This window comes from Xiphias gladius, chromosome 6 (assembly GCF_016859285.1).
Source record: "Xiphias gladius isolate SHS-SW01 ecotype Sanya breed wild chromosome 6, ASM1685928v1, whole genome shotgun sequence".
Taxonomy (NCBI): domain Eukaryota; kingdom Metazoa; phylum Chordata; class Actinopteri; order Istiophoriformes; family Xiphiidae; genus Xiphias; species Xiphias gladius.
In genome coordinates, this window is record NC_053405.1 from 7,660,775 (window position 1) to 7,681,341 (window position 20,567).

Consider the following 20,567-nt stretch of genomic DNA (forward strand, 5'->3'; position numbering starts at 1 on the left):
GAATGGGGGTCGTAACACATGAAAAGAAAACATGCTGTCACAGTGTGGTATCTTTCAGACTGAATTTGTGTAAATTAGTATTTTTATCGCAAGGGTTGTTTGTGATCAGGAGTTCTAATAGACAACTGCTGCACCTGTGACATGAGAGATTTCATCCACGTCCATATTGCTCCCTCATCTTAATTTGCCCCCTGAGTGAGAGACAGGTGTTGGATCCATGTAATAAACCCTGGGACGCGAGAGAGCAGCCTTGGATTATCTATCACAAGACGGCAGCCGGCTAACTTTTCCCCCCATGATGAAGACGTCTGGAGTGGAAAAGAGTAATTAACAATGCAATCTGCTCCCAAGTCTCTGACTCATCCATCTCTAGCTCATCCCTCACTCCAACTGCCTCAGCAGCCTCCTCTTTAGTTAAGCTGCCTCTCCCCACCCATACATTTCATCTTTATTCTTGTAAATTTGGACGGGGGGGTTTCCCAACCCTTTTAACAAGGTTGTCTTGTTTTATAGCCGCTATGTAGTGGGGAACAATAATGTGCTATGTCTGAAGATATATGTAGTGAGGGAGATGAGGGAGCTGGGGAAAAGGAAAAAGCAAAAATGGGGACAGAGGAATGGACAGAGTGAGTGAGTGGGAAGCTAGAGAAAAAATGAAAGAAATTGAGGAGCACAAGAGAGGGACGGACAAAGATGGGAAAACAGAGAAAGAGGCAGGTTGTTTTGTAAGCTGCTGATAGATAAAGACAGACTCATTCTCTCTGGGATGTGCTGTTTGGTGGGGGGGCTGAGATTGTAACAGAGGTGTCAGGTTTGGGTGCCCCTGACATAGCATTATCTAGAGCAGAGAATGCCTGTTACGCACCATGTCTGAATAGGTATCTAAGGTACATAGTACACTCAAATCTCTCCCTCTTTCTTCACAAGAAAAGGAAACCAGAATAGACAGCAACAAGTGTAGCAAGCACAGCTTTTGTGACGGATTAGTCGTCTGTCTCCCTTTTTCTGCATGTTCCCAAATTGTGGGGTTTTTCCATAATTTCCCTAACACTGTCCGACACACCTCTCCTCTACCGTCCACCAGTGCTTACATCAACAAGGCCAGTGACTCATCGCAGCAGGTGACGCTCATCGACTCGCTCCACTCCCCCGAGGGCCTGGCGGTCGACTGGGTCCATAAGAACATCTACTGGACCGACTCGGGCAACAAGAGCATCTCCGTTGCCACGGGAGACGGCAGGAAGAGAAAAGTGCTGATAGCCACTGAGCTGAGCGAGCCGCGGGCCATCGCAGTGGATCCACAACAAGGGTGAGTGGGAGATGGTTAAGGGTGGGGAGGGGTTTTTTTTTTAAAGAGGGCAAAGAAGTTGAGCAAAAGTAGAGCAAAGGATGTGCGCTGCAAGGTCGGGAAGGAGGGACTGGCAGGGTGGTTGAACACGCCTGTGGCTATCATTGTCATTCTCTGAATAGGGTAAAAGCCAATGTTATTATGTAGAAGAGAAATTTTGTCAAAGAGTAGGCTTACTACGCCATAACAAGTTATCTGTAGTGTTGCAGCCATCTGTTAGATTAAACAGCTTAACAATTATTTGCAGACACAATGTGACTCTTTCTCTGCTCTATCTGCCTCTTTCTCTTTGTCTTGGATGTCTTGAGCTCCCCAAAGGACTCTTTTCACAACTCTTCTAAGCCAGACTCGCATGAAATACATGTAAATGAAGCCAGGCTTTCACAGGTTTCACAGGCGCACGCACACACGCACGCAAGCACACACACACACACATACACACACACACACACACACACACACACACACACACACACACACACACACACTTGAAAGCCAAGTTTAAAGTACCTGCGGTTTTGCATAGTTTCCTTCAGTGTCTTCAAGGCCTTCGTCATCCGTAAAACAATTTGATTTTGGAGTGAAAAATGAGAGAGTAAGTCAAACAGGGACGGTGTGTGACAAAATTTAGTATATTCAGTCTGATATTAGTATATTATCTTGTAATAATTGTGTGTGACATCGCATATGAAAATCTATTCACTGCTACTGAAAAGACCCCCCCCCCAAAAATCTAACATGTCAGCACATCTTCCCACAGGTTTATGTACTGGTCAGACTGGGGAGGCCAGGCCAAAATTGAGAAGGCTGGGATGAACGGAGTGGACCGACAAGTTTTGGTGTCTGAGCACATCGAGTGGCCCAATGGCATCACCCTGGGTAAGGACAATGAATAGCGCAGAGAAAACTATATGAGGATACGGGGACAGGAAAACCAGTCAGTACTGAGAGCAGTTTTAAGAAGAAAAAAGTTATAATGCTGATATTACTTTTGTAGAGACAGAAAAATATGACTAAATTATACACTAGAAAAGAGACTAAACTGACAGAGTAAAAGAAAAACAAAGAGTTGAGAGAAAAAAAACGTCTATACTTGTGGGAACATTGAGTAGCTCTTATTGTTATAGCAGCTCAGTTCGTGTCTGGCTCTCATCAATCAAAAAGCGAACACAGGCCTCTGAATTAATAAGCCAGACGCTATGTGCCGTCGATACCTCCCATCATCCCTTTCAACTCCCTCCGCGGCACCAGCCAATTTCTCTCAGCTGCCCTTGCCTGAGGAGAAAGAGAGGCGCACAGTTGCCACACTCTGTGGAATTGAGGTGTCGCTGCATCTGTATGAAAACAAATTATTTTTTTAGAGTAAAACGAATGAGAGAGTTGGCCAGAGTTGCACTGTTATTGCTGTGGGAGAAAGGGTGGATTATTTTCCCTTGGACACTGATTTCATAGAAGAGAGCAGAGCGGTTGATTGTCTAAGTCAGGACAGATGAATTTCTGAATGAAAATTGCTCTTTGGTTTCTCGGTTTCTCCTTGGCATGATGTTCAATCAGTCACTTTTCAGTTTACTCAGCTGACTTGCCAGTAGCATGTGATCAAATGCCTGCTTTTAAAGAACATATTAGGAAAATATATTAAGGAAAGTCAGTATTGTTATTGTCTTTGATGAGACGATGTTGATGACTACTAAAGTTTGTTCACTTCTCGTGATGGTTAAAATCGCTGAGATGGTTGACAAAAACAAAAAAATACTAATCAGTCAAAAATATACAGGTAGATATTTTTATTGACTGTGGAAATGGAATAAATGTCTACACCAATTACTGCATAGCTAATTTCTAGTTTTTTAAGATGGGCCATATTCATGATGTTTTATTGAATGTATGTTAAGCCATGTTTTAACGGCAGAGGAGAGGTTTCAACTTTTTAGACGTTCATGTTGTAAACTGTTTACTAATAAATGGCAAAATTTTAGAGAGGAAATATGTGGAGGAAAATCTGCAGTTCCTTATTCATGCACACTTTTTCATGTTAACACCACCACATATGTGAGTGTTTCTTAGAACTTATGAAAGCAAAGTCATACTAGGAGCACGTCTTTCGCTGTCAAATACAATGCAGTCTACATTTTCAAGCTAAGCACTGCACTGCTCTGTGCCCCATAGAAAACGCACACAAAAGGTGCAGCCCTAATGTAAACAGTGTTTGGGACCGATACAAGGATAGAGAATTGTAGAACACTGACTTTACCCTTTAAAATAAGTCCAGCAAGACTAATCAGCTTGCTCAAGGGCACGTCCACATCCACATTCCTAGCAAAGAAGTCAACTGGCAATATTACAATCACATCTGTGTTTTCTCAGCGCAGGGTCTCAGCCGTCATGTCAAAGAAGATTGATTGTGTAGCTACTGGGCCATTACAATCATATACCACTCAGTCTAGGCCTTTTCTCTTGGAATGACCTCTCTCTCCATTCGTCTCCCTCTCCTTCCTTCACCCCCCCCCCCCCAAACACACACACACAAACACACAGACTTGTCCAACCGGCGTCTGTACTGGGTGGACTCCAAGCTGCACCTGCTGTCTAGTGTGGATCTGAATGGAGACAACCGCAAAGTGCTGCTGTCCTCTCATCACCACCTGGGACACCCGTTTGCCCTCACCGTGTTTGAGGTATGGAAAGGTTGAGATTAAAATACAGCCGCACTATCAGTGCAACAAATGGTATTGGAAAGCTTTGGTCCCGCAATATGCTAATTTGTTTGTACAAGTAGTAACATGTAACCATTAAGCACCATACCTATTTTTTGTGTCTTTTGTATTAGTCCATTAACTAGTTGTTTAGTGTTGTCCATTTTCCAAAGCATACCAGATGTTTTTAGATTGATTTTCTGGGCAGTCATTGCTTTTAGTTCATGCCGACACGTTGCGATAGAAAAGTGACAGAAACTCTTGCATCAGATGGGTAATACATCATTTATATTTTTTAATCGGATACATTATCGTCAGGGGGTGATGCAGTTTAGATAAGAGATTGTTTTGAAAACTCATTTTTGTTGAGGATATCTTTCCTGTTGGGATTGAAGATGGGACTGTTAAAGAATTAAAATATCTAAGTGCACCACAAGGGTTTTTGCCTTATAAAAATGTATTTAAAATCCCCCTTGTGCTTGTGCGATAAAAATTATCGTAAATCACAAAAAAAAAAGCAAAAACAAAAAAGTAATAAACAAATAAATAAATAATACAACCTGTTTTAGCAAAGGGGTCAAATGAATTTCAACCAGATTGCTTTAACAGTTTAAATGAGGCTGAGCACATAACTTAAAAAGAAAATGAGAGAATAATAACCTTGAAAAACAGTATAAATATAATTGATTTATTTTCACATTCAGGGACTTGGCAAGGATTTCCTTCAAACACTTGGCAGTGTTTGTAGGAGGTCTCTACCTGAAATACAAAGAAGATGCTAATGTCCTTATTTGAACTCCAAAAGATACTGTAGATACACACAGAAAACTAGGTCTGTCCTCGCTTTCTGCTGAGTGGAAAACTCTCATATCATATTTGTTGATTCCCTCCTTGGCCGTGCACTTCTGGATTTTAAGGAGCCAAATTTAGGCATTGGACATGAGTTTTGGCTGTTATGGTGTTATTTTTGTTGAACTGGAGTTGTTAATATTTGGCAGCAAAAACAAATACATGTAAGTTCTTGATGACTACTTCATGTCATTAAGGGTCACCTGCAGTGTCGCCTGTCACTATATGAAGCACATACTGGTATTTTCAGGGTATACTTGTGAGTAAGTGGTGAGAGAAGTGTGCAAGCTTAAAAAGTTGAGGAAGAGAGAGAAGTCATCGGAGGAGCATTCACTGAGTAAGACATTGACCGAGAAGAAATGGGAGATGGAGATGTTTTTAAAGTATAGTAGCTGGATAAATCCAGATAAGGATTGATCTTTTCAAGGGTTAGTGAGTGTAGAGTCACAGTAGAATACAGCAATCAATGAAACGAATTTGGTTGTATTTATTGAGGCAGGAGTAGGTCAGTCTGTTAGAGCCCATCAAGTATAGATGGCGTGGGAGGTGGAAAAGAGAGCCAGAGAACCAGAAGAGAGTGAGGATGAGGGGGAGAAAGAGGGAGGTGAAATGTAATCAGCTGTACACACTGTTATGATGAGAAGCAAAGGGAAGAGGGGACATCCATCATGTCCAACTGATTGTGCCTACGTGTGTGTGTTTGTGTGTGCGTAAGTGTAAAAGAGATGAATAAAACCAATGTTTCAGGCAGCAGTGAAAGTTCATCCCTGGAGATTAATAGCTCCCAGCTCCTCTGGTCTTTGTTCTGTTCTGGTTATGATACGGAACAAATTACAAATCCGTTAGTCATGCAGCAGGTTGTCCTGGTCCCAACAGGCTGATAACGGGAAGTTTGTTTCTCCAGAGTTGGCTGGTTCCAGTTGTGAACTGAAACACAGAACCTTTATGGTTCATCTAAGTTCGTTTGTGTCTTATCTGGGAAATTTGCTTCAAGGAAGCATTTTTGCCCCGGGGTCTTGGTCCTTTTGTTTTTGATGAGGTTTGGTTTAATGCCACAAGAAACGTAAAAATCATTGAGTTTTGGGGGTTTTATTCAATGTAAACGGGGGTTTTCAGGCATCTTTGCACTGCTGCAGGGGATGAATCTGGCAAGAGCAAAAGTAATTATTCAATCAATTGATTAGTTGATTGACATAAAATTTTGGTAATATATTGGTAATCGATTAATCATTTTAGTAGTTTTTTCACCAATTGCCTGGTTCCAGCTTCCCAAATGTGAGGATATGATGAAACAATGGGAAAATAGTGTGAATTCTCAGATGCACAAAAATCTCCCACTGAGTCACGTTTCATTATTATTATTTTTGGTTCATCCATCCGTCCCATTCTCGTGAGCATGATACCTCATGAATGCCTTCAGGGAATTTCCTCAAATTTGGCACAAACGTTCCACGTGGACATTGGATTTTGGTGGTCAAAAGGTCAAGGTCACTGTGACCTCACAAAACGCGCTTTTGGCCATAATTCAAGAGTTCATATGCTAATTAAGATACACTTAATATCATTGTTAAACTCCTTCAGAGTCTTCATTATATATATTATATGAGTCTGGACAGACATGGAAACTGAAACTTGACCGGTTGGCGGAGGCAGACAACCACAAGGCGGTAATTCTAGTTATACATAAGCATGATATCTCCACTCATAAGCTATCCTTATCTATAAATATATACCCTTACAGTGGCTCTTATGAGCACGTGAGGGATGTGAAGTACAAATTTGTGTTTTAAACGCTTCATCTCCAAACTTCACATTAGAGCTGATGTACTAATGTTTCTTAACACTAAAGAGGAAAGACACAGGGTTCCTACAAAGTCTGAGCATGCCACCACCAAACACACTAATAGAAAGACACACACATACAAAACCTTCAGGCAGTGTCCACCCCCCGCCAAGACACCAAGCCCTGAGGAAATGTAGATAAGAGACATGCAGAGAGTAATGTTTTCCCTTTCTCTAGCTTCAGTATCATTGCATTACTTTTTATCCCCTCTTTGTTTGACTAGAGAGGTTACAAGAGAAGAGGAGATGCGTTGGGGAGGAAGAAGCAGAGAGGAGGATGTTGATTGAAAGAAATAAAATATGGTCAGGAAGAGTGAAAAGAAAAGGTTTTAGTGCATGTTTGTCCCTTTTGCCATGCATCCACACAGGTCCGACAAAATTTGGTCATATTTGCCTTGAGCCAAACAAAGTTCTCTAGCACTCAGCACCAAAAATGGATTTGACATAACAGGTATTACTGATGTGATGAAGAAATATCGTCTGCCAGAGCTGGTTGGTGCTCGCACCAAAACAGTAAACACATTCTTGAATTCATCAATCACACGGATCAATTAAATGAGAGCTGAAGTGAATATTCATAGAGACTTCCACATGTGTGATCAGCCACACCTACAGTCCAGAGAAAGAGGTCTAATCAGCTAAACTGGAAAGACCTGTGTGGGTGTACCATGCATGTGAAAAGGATTTAATACTCTTTTGCAGCTTAGCAGAGATTAACAGAAAATGTCTCCCTATTTGATTCCTACACAGATTTAACACCGAGCCGACATTAATATTTTATAACTTGGATTGATACAACAAAAGAATATAAATCAAACCCCACAAATCAAAGGCTTCAAAAGTTGAGTGGGTTGGCTTTGTTTGAGCTTTCATTTGTAGTTTTCTGGCATGACATCTAAGTAGACAGGAGGCACCAAAAGCTCATCAGGCAGATGTGTCAGTCAAAAGGTCCCAGCATTTGTTCTTCTGGGACAGAATCATGACAAAATCATCAAGGGCCGTTCTCCACTTGACACTAAAAAAAACCCCACATCTATTTAGATGTACGCTCATCTCCCTGATAACCAAAGGAGGACAGCTCTGACTGAAGTGATGCAATGCCAGGTGTTCAGGAAAGCTTGTGCGTGGGCATTTGTAGTTTTGGCCTATCCTTTGAAAGATTCACCTTGATCCTACAATGAGGAGCATTGACCTGCTCAGGTCTGCGCTGCCTTCTGAAGCCTTCAAGGTAAGAAAAAGTGACAGGAGAGGAGACTGACGCTGGAGAAACTGAAAGGGAAAACAGAGGTAGAGACTGACAGAGAGACCGAGAGGGACAAGCACAAAGAAAGAAAGAGGCAGAGTAGAGATGGAATGTTTGAGTATTGTTTTATCAACATGGCTGATATTTGTCTTTCATTGTTTCAGCACTGCTGTCATATGAGTAAAGGTTATCTGAATCCTAGAGAGGGGAAGATGGAGTGATAGAGAGCTCAGTGAAAGATGGAAAAGGAGAAGGTGAGGGAAAGGTTAAATCCACTGATAGCCCAGCACAAAAGGAGATCGTGGATTACAGCTATGACTGAATCACACGCAGAGATGCACATACCTACATATATACACACACACTAGAAAAAAAAAATGTGGTTGCCCCCTACAGGTCCTTGACCTTTTAAAGAGACCACCGTAAACTGTAAACACAACCTTAGACGAATGAAAAGATACATATAGGAGCTACCATGAATCACTGTAGCTATCCTGTATGATTTCTCTCTCACACCGACCTCCTGAATTGTCTCTTCATTCTTCTTTAACCTTCCTGTGATCTCAGCATGTCAGTGTGTTCTCTTGGCTATCATTTTCTGTGTGTTTCTTAATTGATGTGTGTCGGCATAGACAAGGCAGTCTGCGGTTGCTGTGGAAACCGTGTACCGTATTCTGTCATCCTGAAATATCACTAAAGAGAATTGTGAATAGGTTAGAAAGAGGAAGAGAAATTGAGAATAAAGTGAAAGATGGTAGAATGTGTTTATTCCTTTATTTCCAGGTGAATAGAAGCAGCTAATGGAGGAACACGTTTTTTTGTTGTTGTTGTTTTGTTTTTTTTTTACTTTACAAAAGGGACTTTTACAATAGGGAGAAACAGGAAGGTGTCAGTATATGTACCAGGCAAGCAGTGATCATGGACGTCATATGGCGGCCAGATTAGTATACCAGCACCAACACGTCCTGATCCATACTATATCAGTGTCTTCCATAATGTAAGTGTTATTTGGTTTTACTCCGATGGTACTATTATGGTTGATTTTAGGCAGCTAAGACTTGATTGCTACTTGCTTATGATTGACGCATGGCTAGAACCACAAATGCATTGTCTGACAAGTGTCTTGCTACTTCCTCATTTGGCACTGAGCATAAACACGAGTTGTTTTAAGCTTTTACAACAAACTACCAGCTCTGATGTTGTTTTTCTCCAGGGGACAAACTCCTTGCAGAGTTAAACATGTTTTTCTTTGTACAGTAAAAGACAGCTGTTGTTGTGGGAAACACTTTTTTGTCTGTTTATGCAATGTGAACTGAAAAGGCAGAAGTTATTTTGACTCGAGTATTAACCATCTCCAACAGATGCCAAACCTCCTTTGTTTCATTAAATTTGTTAAATAGCATTTATAATTAAGATAGCTAAAAATACAAATAGCAGATAGCATCAATACAATCTTTATCACTTCACAATCTTTAATTAGTAGTTCTAGTGAGGTTTCTCATAATGCAAGGAGGGGTACTACATTTTGACAAAACATATTGCCAGAAGTATTATTTGCTCAGCATTAATAAATTGTCAGGATTGAGTGCTGGATGCAGAAAGTATCAGAGGATACAGGGGGCTAGCTTGCTTCAGAGGATGCTCCTCTATTCACAACTCCAGTTATAGTGTGCTGGTAACAAAATCCCTACCTTTTGCTCATCTTGACTGCTGCTCAGCTATTAGGTTAAAAATCAGCCAGAAATACCACCCCAGCTGGAATAGTGCAAAACAAACAATACTTGAACAATAAGGTTAAGATCCTGCGTAGACATTATGCAGACCTCTCTGTCATGGCAACAAGCAACAGACCTGTAAACCACTTTCTACGTCTTTAAATGGTTCTGTTGGATTTTACATCTGTCTTCTGTTTTTTTTCAGTGTCAGGGTTCAGCAGCTAGCATGCCTGTATGTATCTTTTTGACTCTCATGTTCTCTTCCTCTGTAGGATCGCATATATTGGACGGACTTGGAGGATGAAGCGATATACAGCGTCAACCGACTGACGGGGCGTGATGTGGCGAAGGTGGCAGAGCACCTCAACAATCCCCTGGATCTAGTGGTGTTTCATGAACAGAGGCAGCCAAAGGGTAAGACATGCATGAAAAATTCTGAGAAACACAGCAGCAGGGTAGTGTGGCAAAAGATGAAGCAACCATAGCGAACTTATTAGATGAGGAACTACAGGTGACAGGCTTGCATTGCAAATTGGGCATCGTGGGCTCTGATCATGGCTGCTCCATATACCATTCTCGTTGGAGTTTAGAGACCTCACATAGTTCGCAGCCCCCCCCAACGTTAACCAGAGAATAGGCCTAATCAGCCAGAATAAGTGAAAACTCCTGTGTGAGAGTGCAGATCCTTTCAAGTGTTTGCCCAGTGTAAGTCGTTAGGTATAATGTTTACTTCATTTATGTGAAGACCCAAACAACATGACAAGTATATCAAAAAATCATCTCAATATTGCAGACCTTGCCAACAAAACCTTGAATTATCCATGTATAGACCAAAAGATTGTTTCAGGATTGAAACTCACTGAAACAATGAGCAAATAACCCGATATGTGTGATTACACTGATGGGTGTGCTAGACAAGTCAAATGATGTGTTTGTTGTTTTTCCCAGCATGGATGCATTCCCAGGTGTGTGAGTATGCTAGTGTGTTTCGGTGTGTTCTAGCAATTTGTTTGTGTGAGTCTGTTTTCATGCTTTGTTTTCTCCCCTCACTCAGAGCTCAAAGCAGTCTTGTCTGAGTGCCAGTAGGGAGCTAATTGCATTCTCTCATTAATAAATCAAGAGTTCTGCTCAAAGAGATATCACAGAATTAAGCATGTTTTCTCCAAAATGCCAACAAAAGCAAAACATAAAACAACCAGGCCTAACCGGGCTAAATGAAGACATACTGATCTAGAATGGCAGACAGCAGAGCGCATCCCCCCGCCGAGGCCAAGTTTTGAGGAAAATTTTGAAAAATGCCCAATTTCACAATGTTAAGGAAAGTGATACAAAATTCCTGGATCTGCCCCTTTAACCAGATCCACCGGTTGGTTTGCCACAAGTTTGGTGCAAATCTGGTACTCAATCTGGTACTCAATCGCAGTACTTTTATAAATAAGCAAATAAACCAACAGACACAGGTGAAAACATAATCTCCTTGGCGGAGGTAATGAACTCTAGATACTGTTATCATTGAGAAGTGAAATACTTGATACAATGTGATCTTGACTGAAGCAAAATGGCCAACTTCTTCTATTCAATTTCTTTCATAGTTTTATCTTCTTTTCCCTTACTTTTCACATCATTTTTAATCTTTCAGCAAGTATAGTACATATGTCTGAACAAAATCAAACCACAAAAAGGAAGATCACTAATGCCTGGTTGCGACGAAACACTTCCTTACATTCACACACAAAATGGTTCCAATATCTTCTGGTACCCCACTCAACATGTCTTTATTTTTTGACAGACTTCCTCTCTTCCTATCCTGTCTTTGTTTTGTCTTATTTGTTTTCGGTTTGTCCATCCATCCCATTCTCATGAAAGCGATATGTCAGGAACGCCTTGAGGGAATTTCTTCAAATTTGGCACAAACGTTCACTTGAACTAGAGGATGAAGTGATTAGAGTTTGGTGGTCAAAGGCCAAGGTCACTGTGATCTCACCAAACACATGTTTGGCCATAAAACAAGAATTCATACGCTAATCATGAAAAAATTTCATACAAATGTACAGTAGGATAAAATGGTGACGTGGTGACACTTTATATCCAAAATGTCAAAGGTCAACTTCGCTGTCACATCATAATGTTCTGCACTTTTTGGCCATTACAGGAATTTGACTGTGTTTTTGTTTCTCTCAGTGAACTTACACACTAACACAGTAGACATACAGCAGAACAAGAACAACAAAGCTTAACAGCGTCGAGTCAAATCGATTTTATTTATATATCCTTATATCACAAATCAAAAATAACACTTAATCCCTTTATTAAATCCCTTCGAAGTCTTCACTACATATATTATATGAGTGTGGACAGATATAGATGTAAACTGCAACTTAACTGGTTGGCGGAGGCATACAACCGCAAGCAATAAGTGAAACTATCATCCAGCTGTGCTTTGAAGCCTAAGTTCCCTGTTTAGTTCTTTTTCTAGTAAGGGAGGCAATGCAGAAGGAGAAGAGTGAATACTGGAGTTACTGCAGCTTCAAAACATAATTTTTTTTATCTTAGTCCTCCTATCTTCAGCTTTCTGTACCTTTACTTTCTGTCCTTACTTATCCTTCCTTGCTGCCTCCTTTTCTCTCTGTTTCTGGTCTTTGACTTCTCTCCACTATTCTCCTTTCCTTTTCCCACTCTTCCCCTTTTATTCCCTGCAGATAAGAATTAAAATGCATTGTCATAGTGCGTCCTGGCATTTCAAAGACTTGCTTTTCCCGAAGAGCTTCATTTCTTCTTAATGTGAAAAGCAGGTATAGAGTATATTTGGAGCTTCTAAGAATTTAATTTAGACAGCTGTCCATATCACTGCACTGTGCTTTTTATGCCGAGATACCGTACCGAAGCACACATATATTCCCATCTTATTAAATCTCACTGTGTGAGTGATGTTGCTTCTTCCCCTGATGGCTGACGATTCATCTGATGCGCTGCTCTCTAAAACTATGTACCAAGTCAGGAGGCAGAATGGACCGCAACCTGACCTAATTCTGGTGCTTCCCCACATGACAAGAGTAGCAATATTTTTTTCATTACTCTGAGTCTTGGGTAAGGAAACAACATGTAAATTTTTCATTTGGGTATTGAGATTAAAAAAGAAAGTTTAGACATCCTTGTGTTAACCTAAGCATCTCTTCATCAAAGCAGAAAGTAGGTTGTGGAATGAATATATGTCCCGAAATAAAACACTATAAAAGTGTCAGCATCTGTTTTATGTTGCCTTGCTGTATGGTACACAATAAGATTAATGAGTAGCAAGTAGTACTTTTGGTACTTTTTGTATTTTTGCTGATTGGACACTGACTACAATATTTACAACTCTAATCCTGGGCTGATAATGCTCAATACCCTGTGCTCTGACTTGGTATTTTTGAATTTAGGGTTCAGTATCACCAATACAAGGGCACCACAGCAATGTTGTCACATTTCAAGACATTGAAAAATGACCACATTTAGACTATACAGGTTTAATAACCAAAAACACAGTGAAGTAAATCAAAAAAATTCTGGTTTACTAAGTCATATGAGGATTTTGTGCTTAAACTTAGCTTCATAGTAACCTTTGTGGCTTAGAGTTTTCTTTGCGGTTGTCTTCACAAAATCGTCCACATCAGTACCAGCTTTGTCAAAAATTGAAGGTGGACTTGAATTCACTTCACAATTACTTTGATGCTACCGACCGGGACCCAAAACTGGGATTCTGTCTTCAATTCTTAATATTCTTTTCCTCTTGACTATTCCAGTCTACAAGACATGTAAACCTTTGTGCACGTCACCCTGGCACTGACATTAGATTTCAATTTGCTGCACACATTTGGGAAAAGCATCAAATGTTGATAAAATATAAATAATATAAAGGTTTATGAATTGTGGTTTTCGATGAAGATACAAGGCTGTGGAATGTGTAAAGATAAAAGGATTCATTTATTTTATTTCATTTATTTGTAAGGAACCAATTACAAAATCGTGTTTCCCCAAACCCTTGTAATCATCTTCTATTTGTGCTTACATCCCTCCAGCCCCTGACACCTGCAATATAGGCAGTCTGCCTAACGGTGGCTGTGAATACCTCTGTCTGAAGGCCCCTCAGATCACAGATCACTCCCCCAAGTACACCTGTGCCTGTCCTGATGGCAAGGAACTGGGACCGGACATGAGGCGCTGTGCTATAGGTAAGTCAGTCACACTGTGAACCAATAAATCACACAGTCCGGGAACAAACCTAATTAAAAGGAATTTCCTGAGAAATTTCACATGGAGTCTCCATTGCTACAATCACAGTGACATGATGGAGTGTTAGGCCATAAGGATATTAAACTGGACTGGAGTTTCACACTCTCAGCACCTCTAAAAGGAGCCCGACTCAAAATTAAGTATTTATACATATCTATAAATAAACGTTCCGCTTTAAACTCCTCAGTATATTGAGGGTTTCTGATCTTGTACGTTGATGGCTATGGGAAACATTTAAGTGCCATTATAGGCTGAAGGAAAGACTAGTAGGTACAATTTTTTGGTCTTGATCTGGGGTGGTCTGGGATAACTCGAATCTTGGCCCTTCACGTCATATATGATGTAAGTTCTTCCCTCACCACAGCTGTACCAAACCAGTTCATTTCTTTATAGGTCTCAGCATTAGAGTTGTTGCTTCCCATACAGGTATTCCCATGTGAGCCCCACCTCCAACCCTGGAGTCTAACATTTGAGGACATACACTGAATCCTTTTAAAACTTTCAGTAAAATATGTACAGTAAATGCTGAATGCATCAAATACAAAAACCAGTGTTAATATGAAAATTGTAGCCTTGCTAGTGGGGGAATTTTTTGCTTTTATACATAATAAAGCTTTTATATTCTTACCCAGCAATATTCAGATTTGTCTCAAATCATAACAACATAGCATATTCACTATTGCAGCTTTTATCCAAATCCAGTATTCACCATTATCAGGCCCAAACAATGTGATTTGTATCTCTTAATCTTATTGTATTGATTATAATGGACTCAAAAGCCAATTCCTTCAGAGAATTTGATAGCTGTGCTCACACTAACACCTTCTTGGGAAGTGGGTCAGGGGTTCTCCCAGCTTACCTGTGTTCTCAGCCCACCTCCATTATTTCTCTTGACCTTATTTCACCAATCAGCCCGCCCCCGGTCTCGATGCAGTCACCACATTTCTTAAGTTGCTGTCCTTAATACATCCACTCTGTTTTGCACCTCATGTTTGAACGGGTGAGGAAACGGGAGCTGACACCGAGAAAAGAGAGAAAGAGAGATGATGTATGTAGGCCACCATTCGGAGAATCCCTCTGAGAAAAGACAGAACATGGTCACTGAGCTTACACTGAGAGATAGAGACAGAGAAATAGAGAGAGAACGTTTGAAATTACAGTGCATGTATTTCTGCTGAGCACTTCAGGTTTGAAAAAATGACCCCTTACATTATGTTAGTCTGGCTCTTGGCTTTATTTTTCTGTCTGTTTTGGAGCAGCCCTAAAACCTTGAAGAAACGTGCTTCGAAAACCCCTGATCAAATCACTTTGTTATACTGTCGTTTAGTCGTTTGATAACACAAACACAAAGGTATGTCAAAGGTGAACCCGTGCCTACGGTATATGTGTTATATGTGATATTGATGCACGTAAAAGTGATCAGAGGCCGAGCTGGAGGTGAGAAAAGATGGATTTTTAAAAATGGTGGTGAGAGTGATAGTTGATCTAATGTACTGTGCTGCTGAGGCAGAGCAGGGACTCAGTAGCCACGGTAGCTATTAAATCACCCTTAAGAGAGGGAGATAATTTGCTATTATCTTTTACTGACTGTCGGTGCAATCACATGATGATAAAATCTTGTTACTGATGTAAATTTTTGTATATCCAAATTAACGGTTCCACACGTGACAAAATTAGTTACTGAAGTTGAAGGGCTGGATATACAGGTCGTAATGCGTAACAGAGTCAACACAGTCCAGTGTTTTGAATACTCTTTCACTGACCCCACAGTATGCATGATTTTGCATACATTTGCCATATTGTGGTATAAACCACTATCAGAAAATATCCTGATTATTATTTTAACCGTATCATCCAGCTCTTTTCAAAACTCTGGGGACTTGGGAGCATGTTGTCAACTGTCCATTTCCTGCTACATGTTGTATATTGATACGCAGAGCAGAAGCACTTTAAGAAGTGAAAACGTTGCGACGTGTTTGTCAGCTGTGAGTAAAATCCCATGTGCTAACGCTTTTTGTACCGTTTCTCTTGTGCAGTTCGACCCAGAACAACCACAGCAGCTGCTCCAACCACCACCGCCGCCACCCCCACCACCACAACTCCCACCCCAACCACTACAACAAGCACTACAACAACTAGCACAACTGTTACCGCCACCACAACTCCCACCACCACCACCACCAGAAGCACCACCAGCACCTCTGCTGTTACCACACTCAGGCCCACAACCAGACGCCTGACGACAGCAGCCTCTCCTCAGACCCCCAGGAGCATCTCTACGGTGCAGACTCGGACCCCCGCCGCCACGAGTACAGAGACGACCAGTTTCAGCAGCACGAGTCAGACATCAACATCCACGCGCACACCTCTGTTAGGCCCGGTGGCCCCCAACAGCATCCAGAGAGAGAGCAACGGCAACCTTTCCCACAGAGGTAAGGATCATGCTGAGCTGGGCTGGGGCAGGGGAATGTGAGTTTGTGTGCAGTGAATGTATGCCAGTGTATATACAATGTGCGTGTTCTTCTGTGTGTGTAATGCTCCACTGCCATCACTACAGCTACCACCCGCTATTAAAGCAGCAGGGAGCTGAAAACCACTACTTACATCAGTTTCCGTCCTTTCTCTGGCTTCCCCTCCGTCTCTCTGTCTCACCATCTGCCTCTCTGCTGTATGTCATCTTTATTTCTTTGCTTTTCCTTCTTGCACGCGTACACACGCAGACTCACTAGTGTTCCTCTCGGTCTGCCTGCTGTTGGTCCCTCATGAGAAGCGTGTAACAGAGCTGTCATGGCTTACAGACGACAGTCCCCTCCATTCTCGCCTTCCACCCCTCATCACTCATCCTCACTTTCTGACAGCCTCTCTCACTCTCTTTGTCTTTCTCTGTCTCCGTCTCCCTCGCTTCTCCGCGCTTTCACTCTCGCGCCCTTAGACTGGCAGAATTTTTCGTTCGCACAGCAATCAAGCTTTACTGGGGCGCCAGAAGAATGCCACTTTACAGTTTGTTGCCCAGACAAACGATGACAGCAGGATATAACAGCAGTAACAATGGTTTACAAAGTCATGCTAAGACTTAAATTGTATTTGGAAGCAGAAAAGAATCCTTGATAGCACCGCAAAGCAAAATTGATAAACCACTGTGCTGCACACCACATGCTACATTGTGATTTTGTAGTTGAAATCATATTTTTTCTTATTTTTTTCTCAGATTTTTCTAGCTTTTGCTAGATTGAATCATTAACATGATATAGATGTGATTGCCAAACTGTCAAGGCAGCTATTTGTCCTCAAGTTGTTTTATTCCTCATAACAGTAGAAAGATGATGAGAATCCTCTAAATGATCCTCTTAAGGATGATATTTAGAGTCCTTTTATTGAATGAAAGTGTCTAGAAATGTGGATGTGTGCGTTCTGTTTTTGCATGTTCCAGTAGCTCCAGTGGCCTTTTCAGACCGAAGCAGGAGGCTAACGGTAAAACAATGGCAAAAACTGACTGAATTGTGAAGTTACTAGTTACACACTGGAAGAATCTAGTCATTTCTGATATTAGTATGACATGGCCTTCTGCTTAATAGATGATAATAGATGAAATAGAACATAGTAGTGGTTGGCAAGTGAGAAAGAATCTGAGCTGCTGTACTGTTTTTAAACTCAGATTTTATAATATTGCATTTACATCATAGACATTTCTCATTATACCGAGAAACCAGGAGAGCAAGGCTTAAAGATGAAAAGGGTATACAGAGGGAGAGGAGCTGGGAAGGATGATGAAAGTTTTAAATGGGTGTGAGAGTTGGAGGAAATGGAAGAATAAGAAGGGTACAGTGAGAGACAAAGACCACAGAGGAACAAGAATGAACAGGGAGCAAAAAGGAACATGACAGTCCAGCTTTTGAACAGGGAGGATGGGAGTTAAAAAATGACACGATGTTAGGAGGAAAAACGGCATTTACAAGGATAAGAAAAGACGGGATGGAAGAGAGGCAGGAGAGAAAGTGATTTTCTGGGAATTAAAGAGACTGGCTGCTCCAGCTAGTCTCATCACTTTGGGAGCCGGGGTTTGTCAGAGTTACTAAGAAGCAAGAACATGTTTCCTCTAGTCTCTGAAGTTGTCAGCCTCCTCCACAACACCACAAGTGCTCCAGATGAGAGGTGGAGCAGACACGGATGAGAAAATGGGGCATGAACAAGACATGTCTCCAAACCCTTGGGCCATGTGTTATCATTTTTAACTCAGTGCACACTGTCAAGTTTGCCGGCATCAGCTGTTACACGTGCGAAGTGCTGCGGCTGGCATGGTGTAGCGAGGAAGAACCAGGAGTTTCACCAAAAAAAAAAAAGATGAAAGACAAACAACAGCTGGTACACGCAGCTCATAATCATCTATGCTCTCACAAATTTGAACCTTCACTTTTGAAGTTGTTATTCATCAGTCTTTAAGCAACACTGGACAAGACTAGAAAATGCTCTCTTGCTGTTAAAGGATTAGTTCACAGAGATTTCTTCCAGTGATCTTTCTGCCATCCTGTGCAAAAATGCATTCCAACATTTGTCTGAAGTTAATGAGGCTTCAGCCGTTCGAGTTAATCAAATCAGCAGGGCGATCTCATAAAGTTAGTCTTTTTAGCACCAAATCCCCTGACTGTATTACAATCCCCGCACCACAGCCCAGCACAGAAACACTGTCTGTGGAAACCAGAAGTGCGAATTCTGTGCTAAAAAAGCCTGTAACTTTAGACGATACCCACTTCGTTTGACTAACTCAGACTGCTGAAGCCTCAAATTAGCTTCAGATAAACTTTGGAATTTTTGCACTCTTTTAACACAGAATAAGGACTGTGGACTTTGTCCCATGGATATTTTTTTAATGGCCAGTGTAAAGGAGGAGGAATAATTACGGCAGGCAAAAACTTTCCCAGTGTACGTATCGAGATGTGAGTGTTGTTTTAAAACAGGCTTAAAAAAAAAATGCGAACCTGTCCTTTAATTGTGCGGCCACCCTTACTGTAAGGTCATTCTGTTTTTAAATTGATTTGATGGCTACAAATTAAGGTTTGCAGCAGACAAGCAGTTTATGCATTTAATATTAGGATTCCTATACGTTGACATTAATATTATTTACTGTATATAGTTATATTTAAATATAGGGATATAAATAGGGACATTTCATAGAGGCAGACAACAGCCAATTCTTTTTGAACTTTAAATCCCTCCAGCAATAATAGCCTTAATGAAATTGAGACTTTTTTTCTTTTTCTTTCTTCTCATTTCTTCTCTCTCTCGCTCTTTCTCTCTGCCTTCACTTTCCAGGACTGCCTCGTTCATAACTGCAGCTTTAATAAGATTCTATTAATCCACCTTTTAGAGTCTTAGGACCCTTTGGATGTCACTCATACTTTACGAAAAGCTAAATTCACTTCTGCTGACTCAGGACTCGGCGGCTTTGCTGCTGAAAACATAAAGAGGCACAGCAGATGACACTGAAGTTGCATCACCTGCTGTACCTTTTTATGTCTTTTTCTCTATCTATGTCTCTGTGTGTGTGTGTGTGTGTGTGTGTGTGTGTGTGTGTGTGTGTGTGTGTGTGTGTGCATTTCTCAAAAGACGGTTTATTCTATATATGACTGCTTTATGAGATAAAATGTATGTCCTAATTGTATGTCCCATCAGTCACATCCCATCTGTGCCTTTTTGCCATGAGTACCACCACACGCAGTCTCTTTCTAGAATCAGTATGCAGGGCCAACGCTGTGATCTCTTCTGTTAATCTTCCTCACTAGACTTCATTATAGCCATCTGATCACGCTTTGGCTAATGGCTAGCCTGCTGCTAATAGGAGTGTCGGGAGCGGGATTAATGTCAAAGCTCCACACCGACCTGTTGGGGTGAGAGTTGAAGGGGAGTGGGGATACAAAGCATGTCTAGAATAAGTGTATTCTGTGTTGCATTGTGACACAACATGAAGACGAGCTGTAGAAAAAGAACGAGTTGCCGTACAAGGTCATACATTTAAGTTCACTCACCAAGGTCACCTGGAGCCTCACAGCATGTTTTAAACCTCGAGTCAATAATGTATTGCTTCCTAAATCCAGATTTGATTTTTGAATTGTATTACTAAAAAAGCTGAAGCATTGCTTGTCTCCTCTTATATTTAAAAGCATCTCATTGCATTTATATGGCATGATATGATTCATCCACATTTCATTTACACATGCTGTTGTCCGCAGTTCGAAGTAAAATCAGATGGATTCCCCCCACGTATACTATGTAAATATGTTTTTCCAGCATGATGCTTCTCGGCTGCAGCAAAGTTCTTTTTCTCTCTAGCAAAGGCCTTTGTGGAGGGTGTTTTGGGATAGGACTTTTTGCTTAGTTTTGTTGTTTTTTTTTTCTTTCTCCTTCTGTTCATCCCAGCTGCAGGTGATCACTACCTCATAGGTAACAACATCACAGTAGCTGTTCTGGGGATAGTCATTCCTATCGGTGAGTACTTTTGACTTTCTTGCTGTTGTCTTTGCTTTCTGCCTGCCTGCTTCTCCCTCCTTGCTTCTCTGTCTCTGCTTGTCGCTCAAGTCCTGAATGCAGTGTACGGACATGGTATTTTT

The 20,567-nt window shown here is 41.2% G+C and overlaps 1 protein-coding gene across 5 annotated transcripts in view; it reads left to right on the forward strand.

Annotated features, from left to right (window-relative positions):
* lrp8 (low density lipoprotein receptor-related protein 8, apolipoprotein e receptor) overlaps positions 1-20,567 on the forward strand; it is a 175,445-nt gene that overhangs the window by 143,049 nt on the left and 11,829 nt on the right. For all 5 annotated transcript variants that reach the window (XM_040128434.1, XM_040128436.1, XM_040128432.1 and 2 more), the window contains 7 exons: positions 1,085-1,309; positions 2,109-2,227; positions 3,884-4,023; positions 9,963-10,104; positions 13,749-13,901; positions 15,999-16,394; positions 20,377-20,445. In XM_040128434.1, coding sequence (XP_039984368.1) covers positions 1,085-1,309; positions 2,109-2,227; positions 3,884-4,023; positions 9,963-10,104; positions 13,749-13,901; positions 15,999-16,394; positions 20,377-20,445 — 1,244 coding nt within the window. The remainder of the gene's footprint in view (positions 1-1,084; positions 1,310-2,108; positions 2,228-3,883; positions 4,024-9,962; positions 10,105-13,748; positions 13,902-15,998; positions 16,395-20,376; positions 20,446-20,567) is intronic.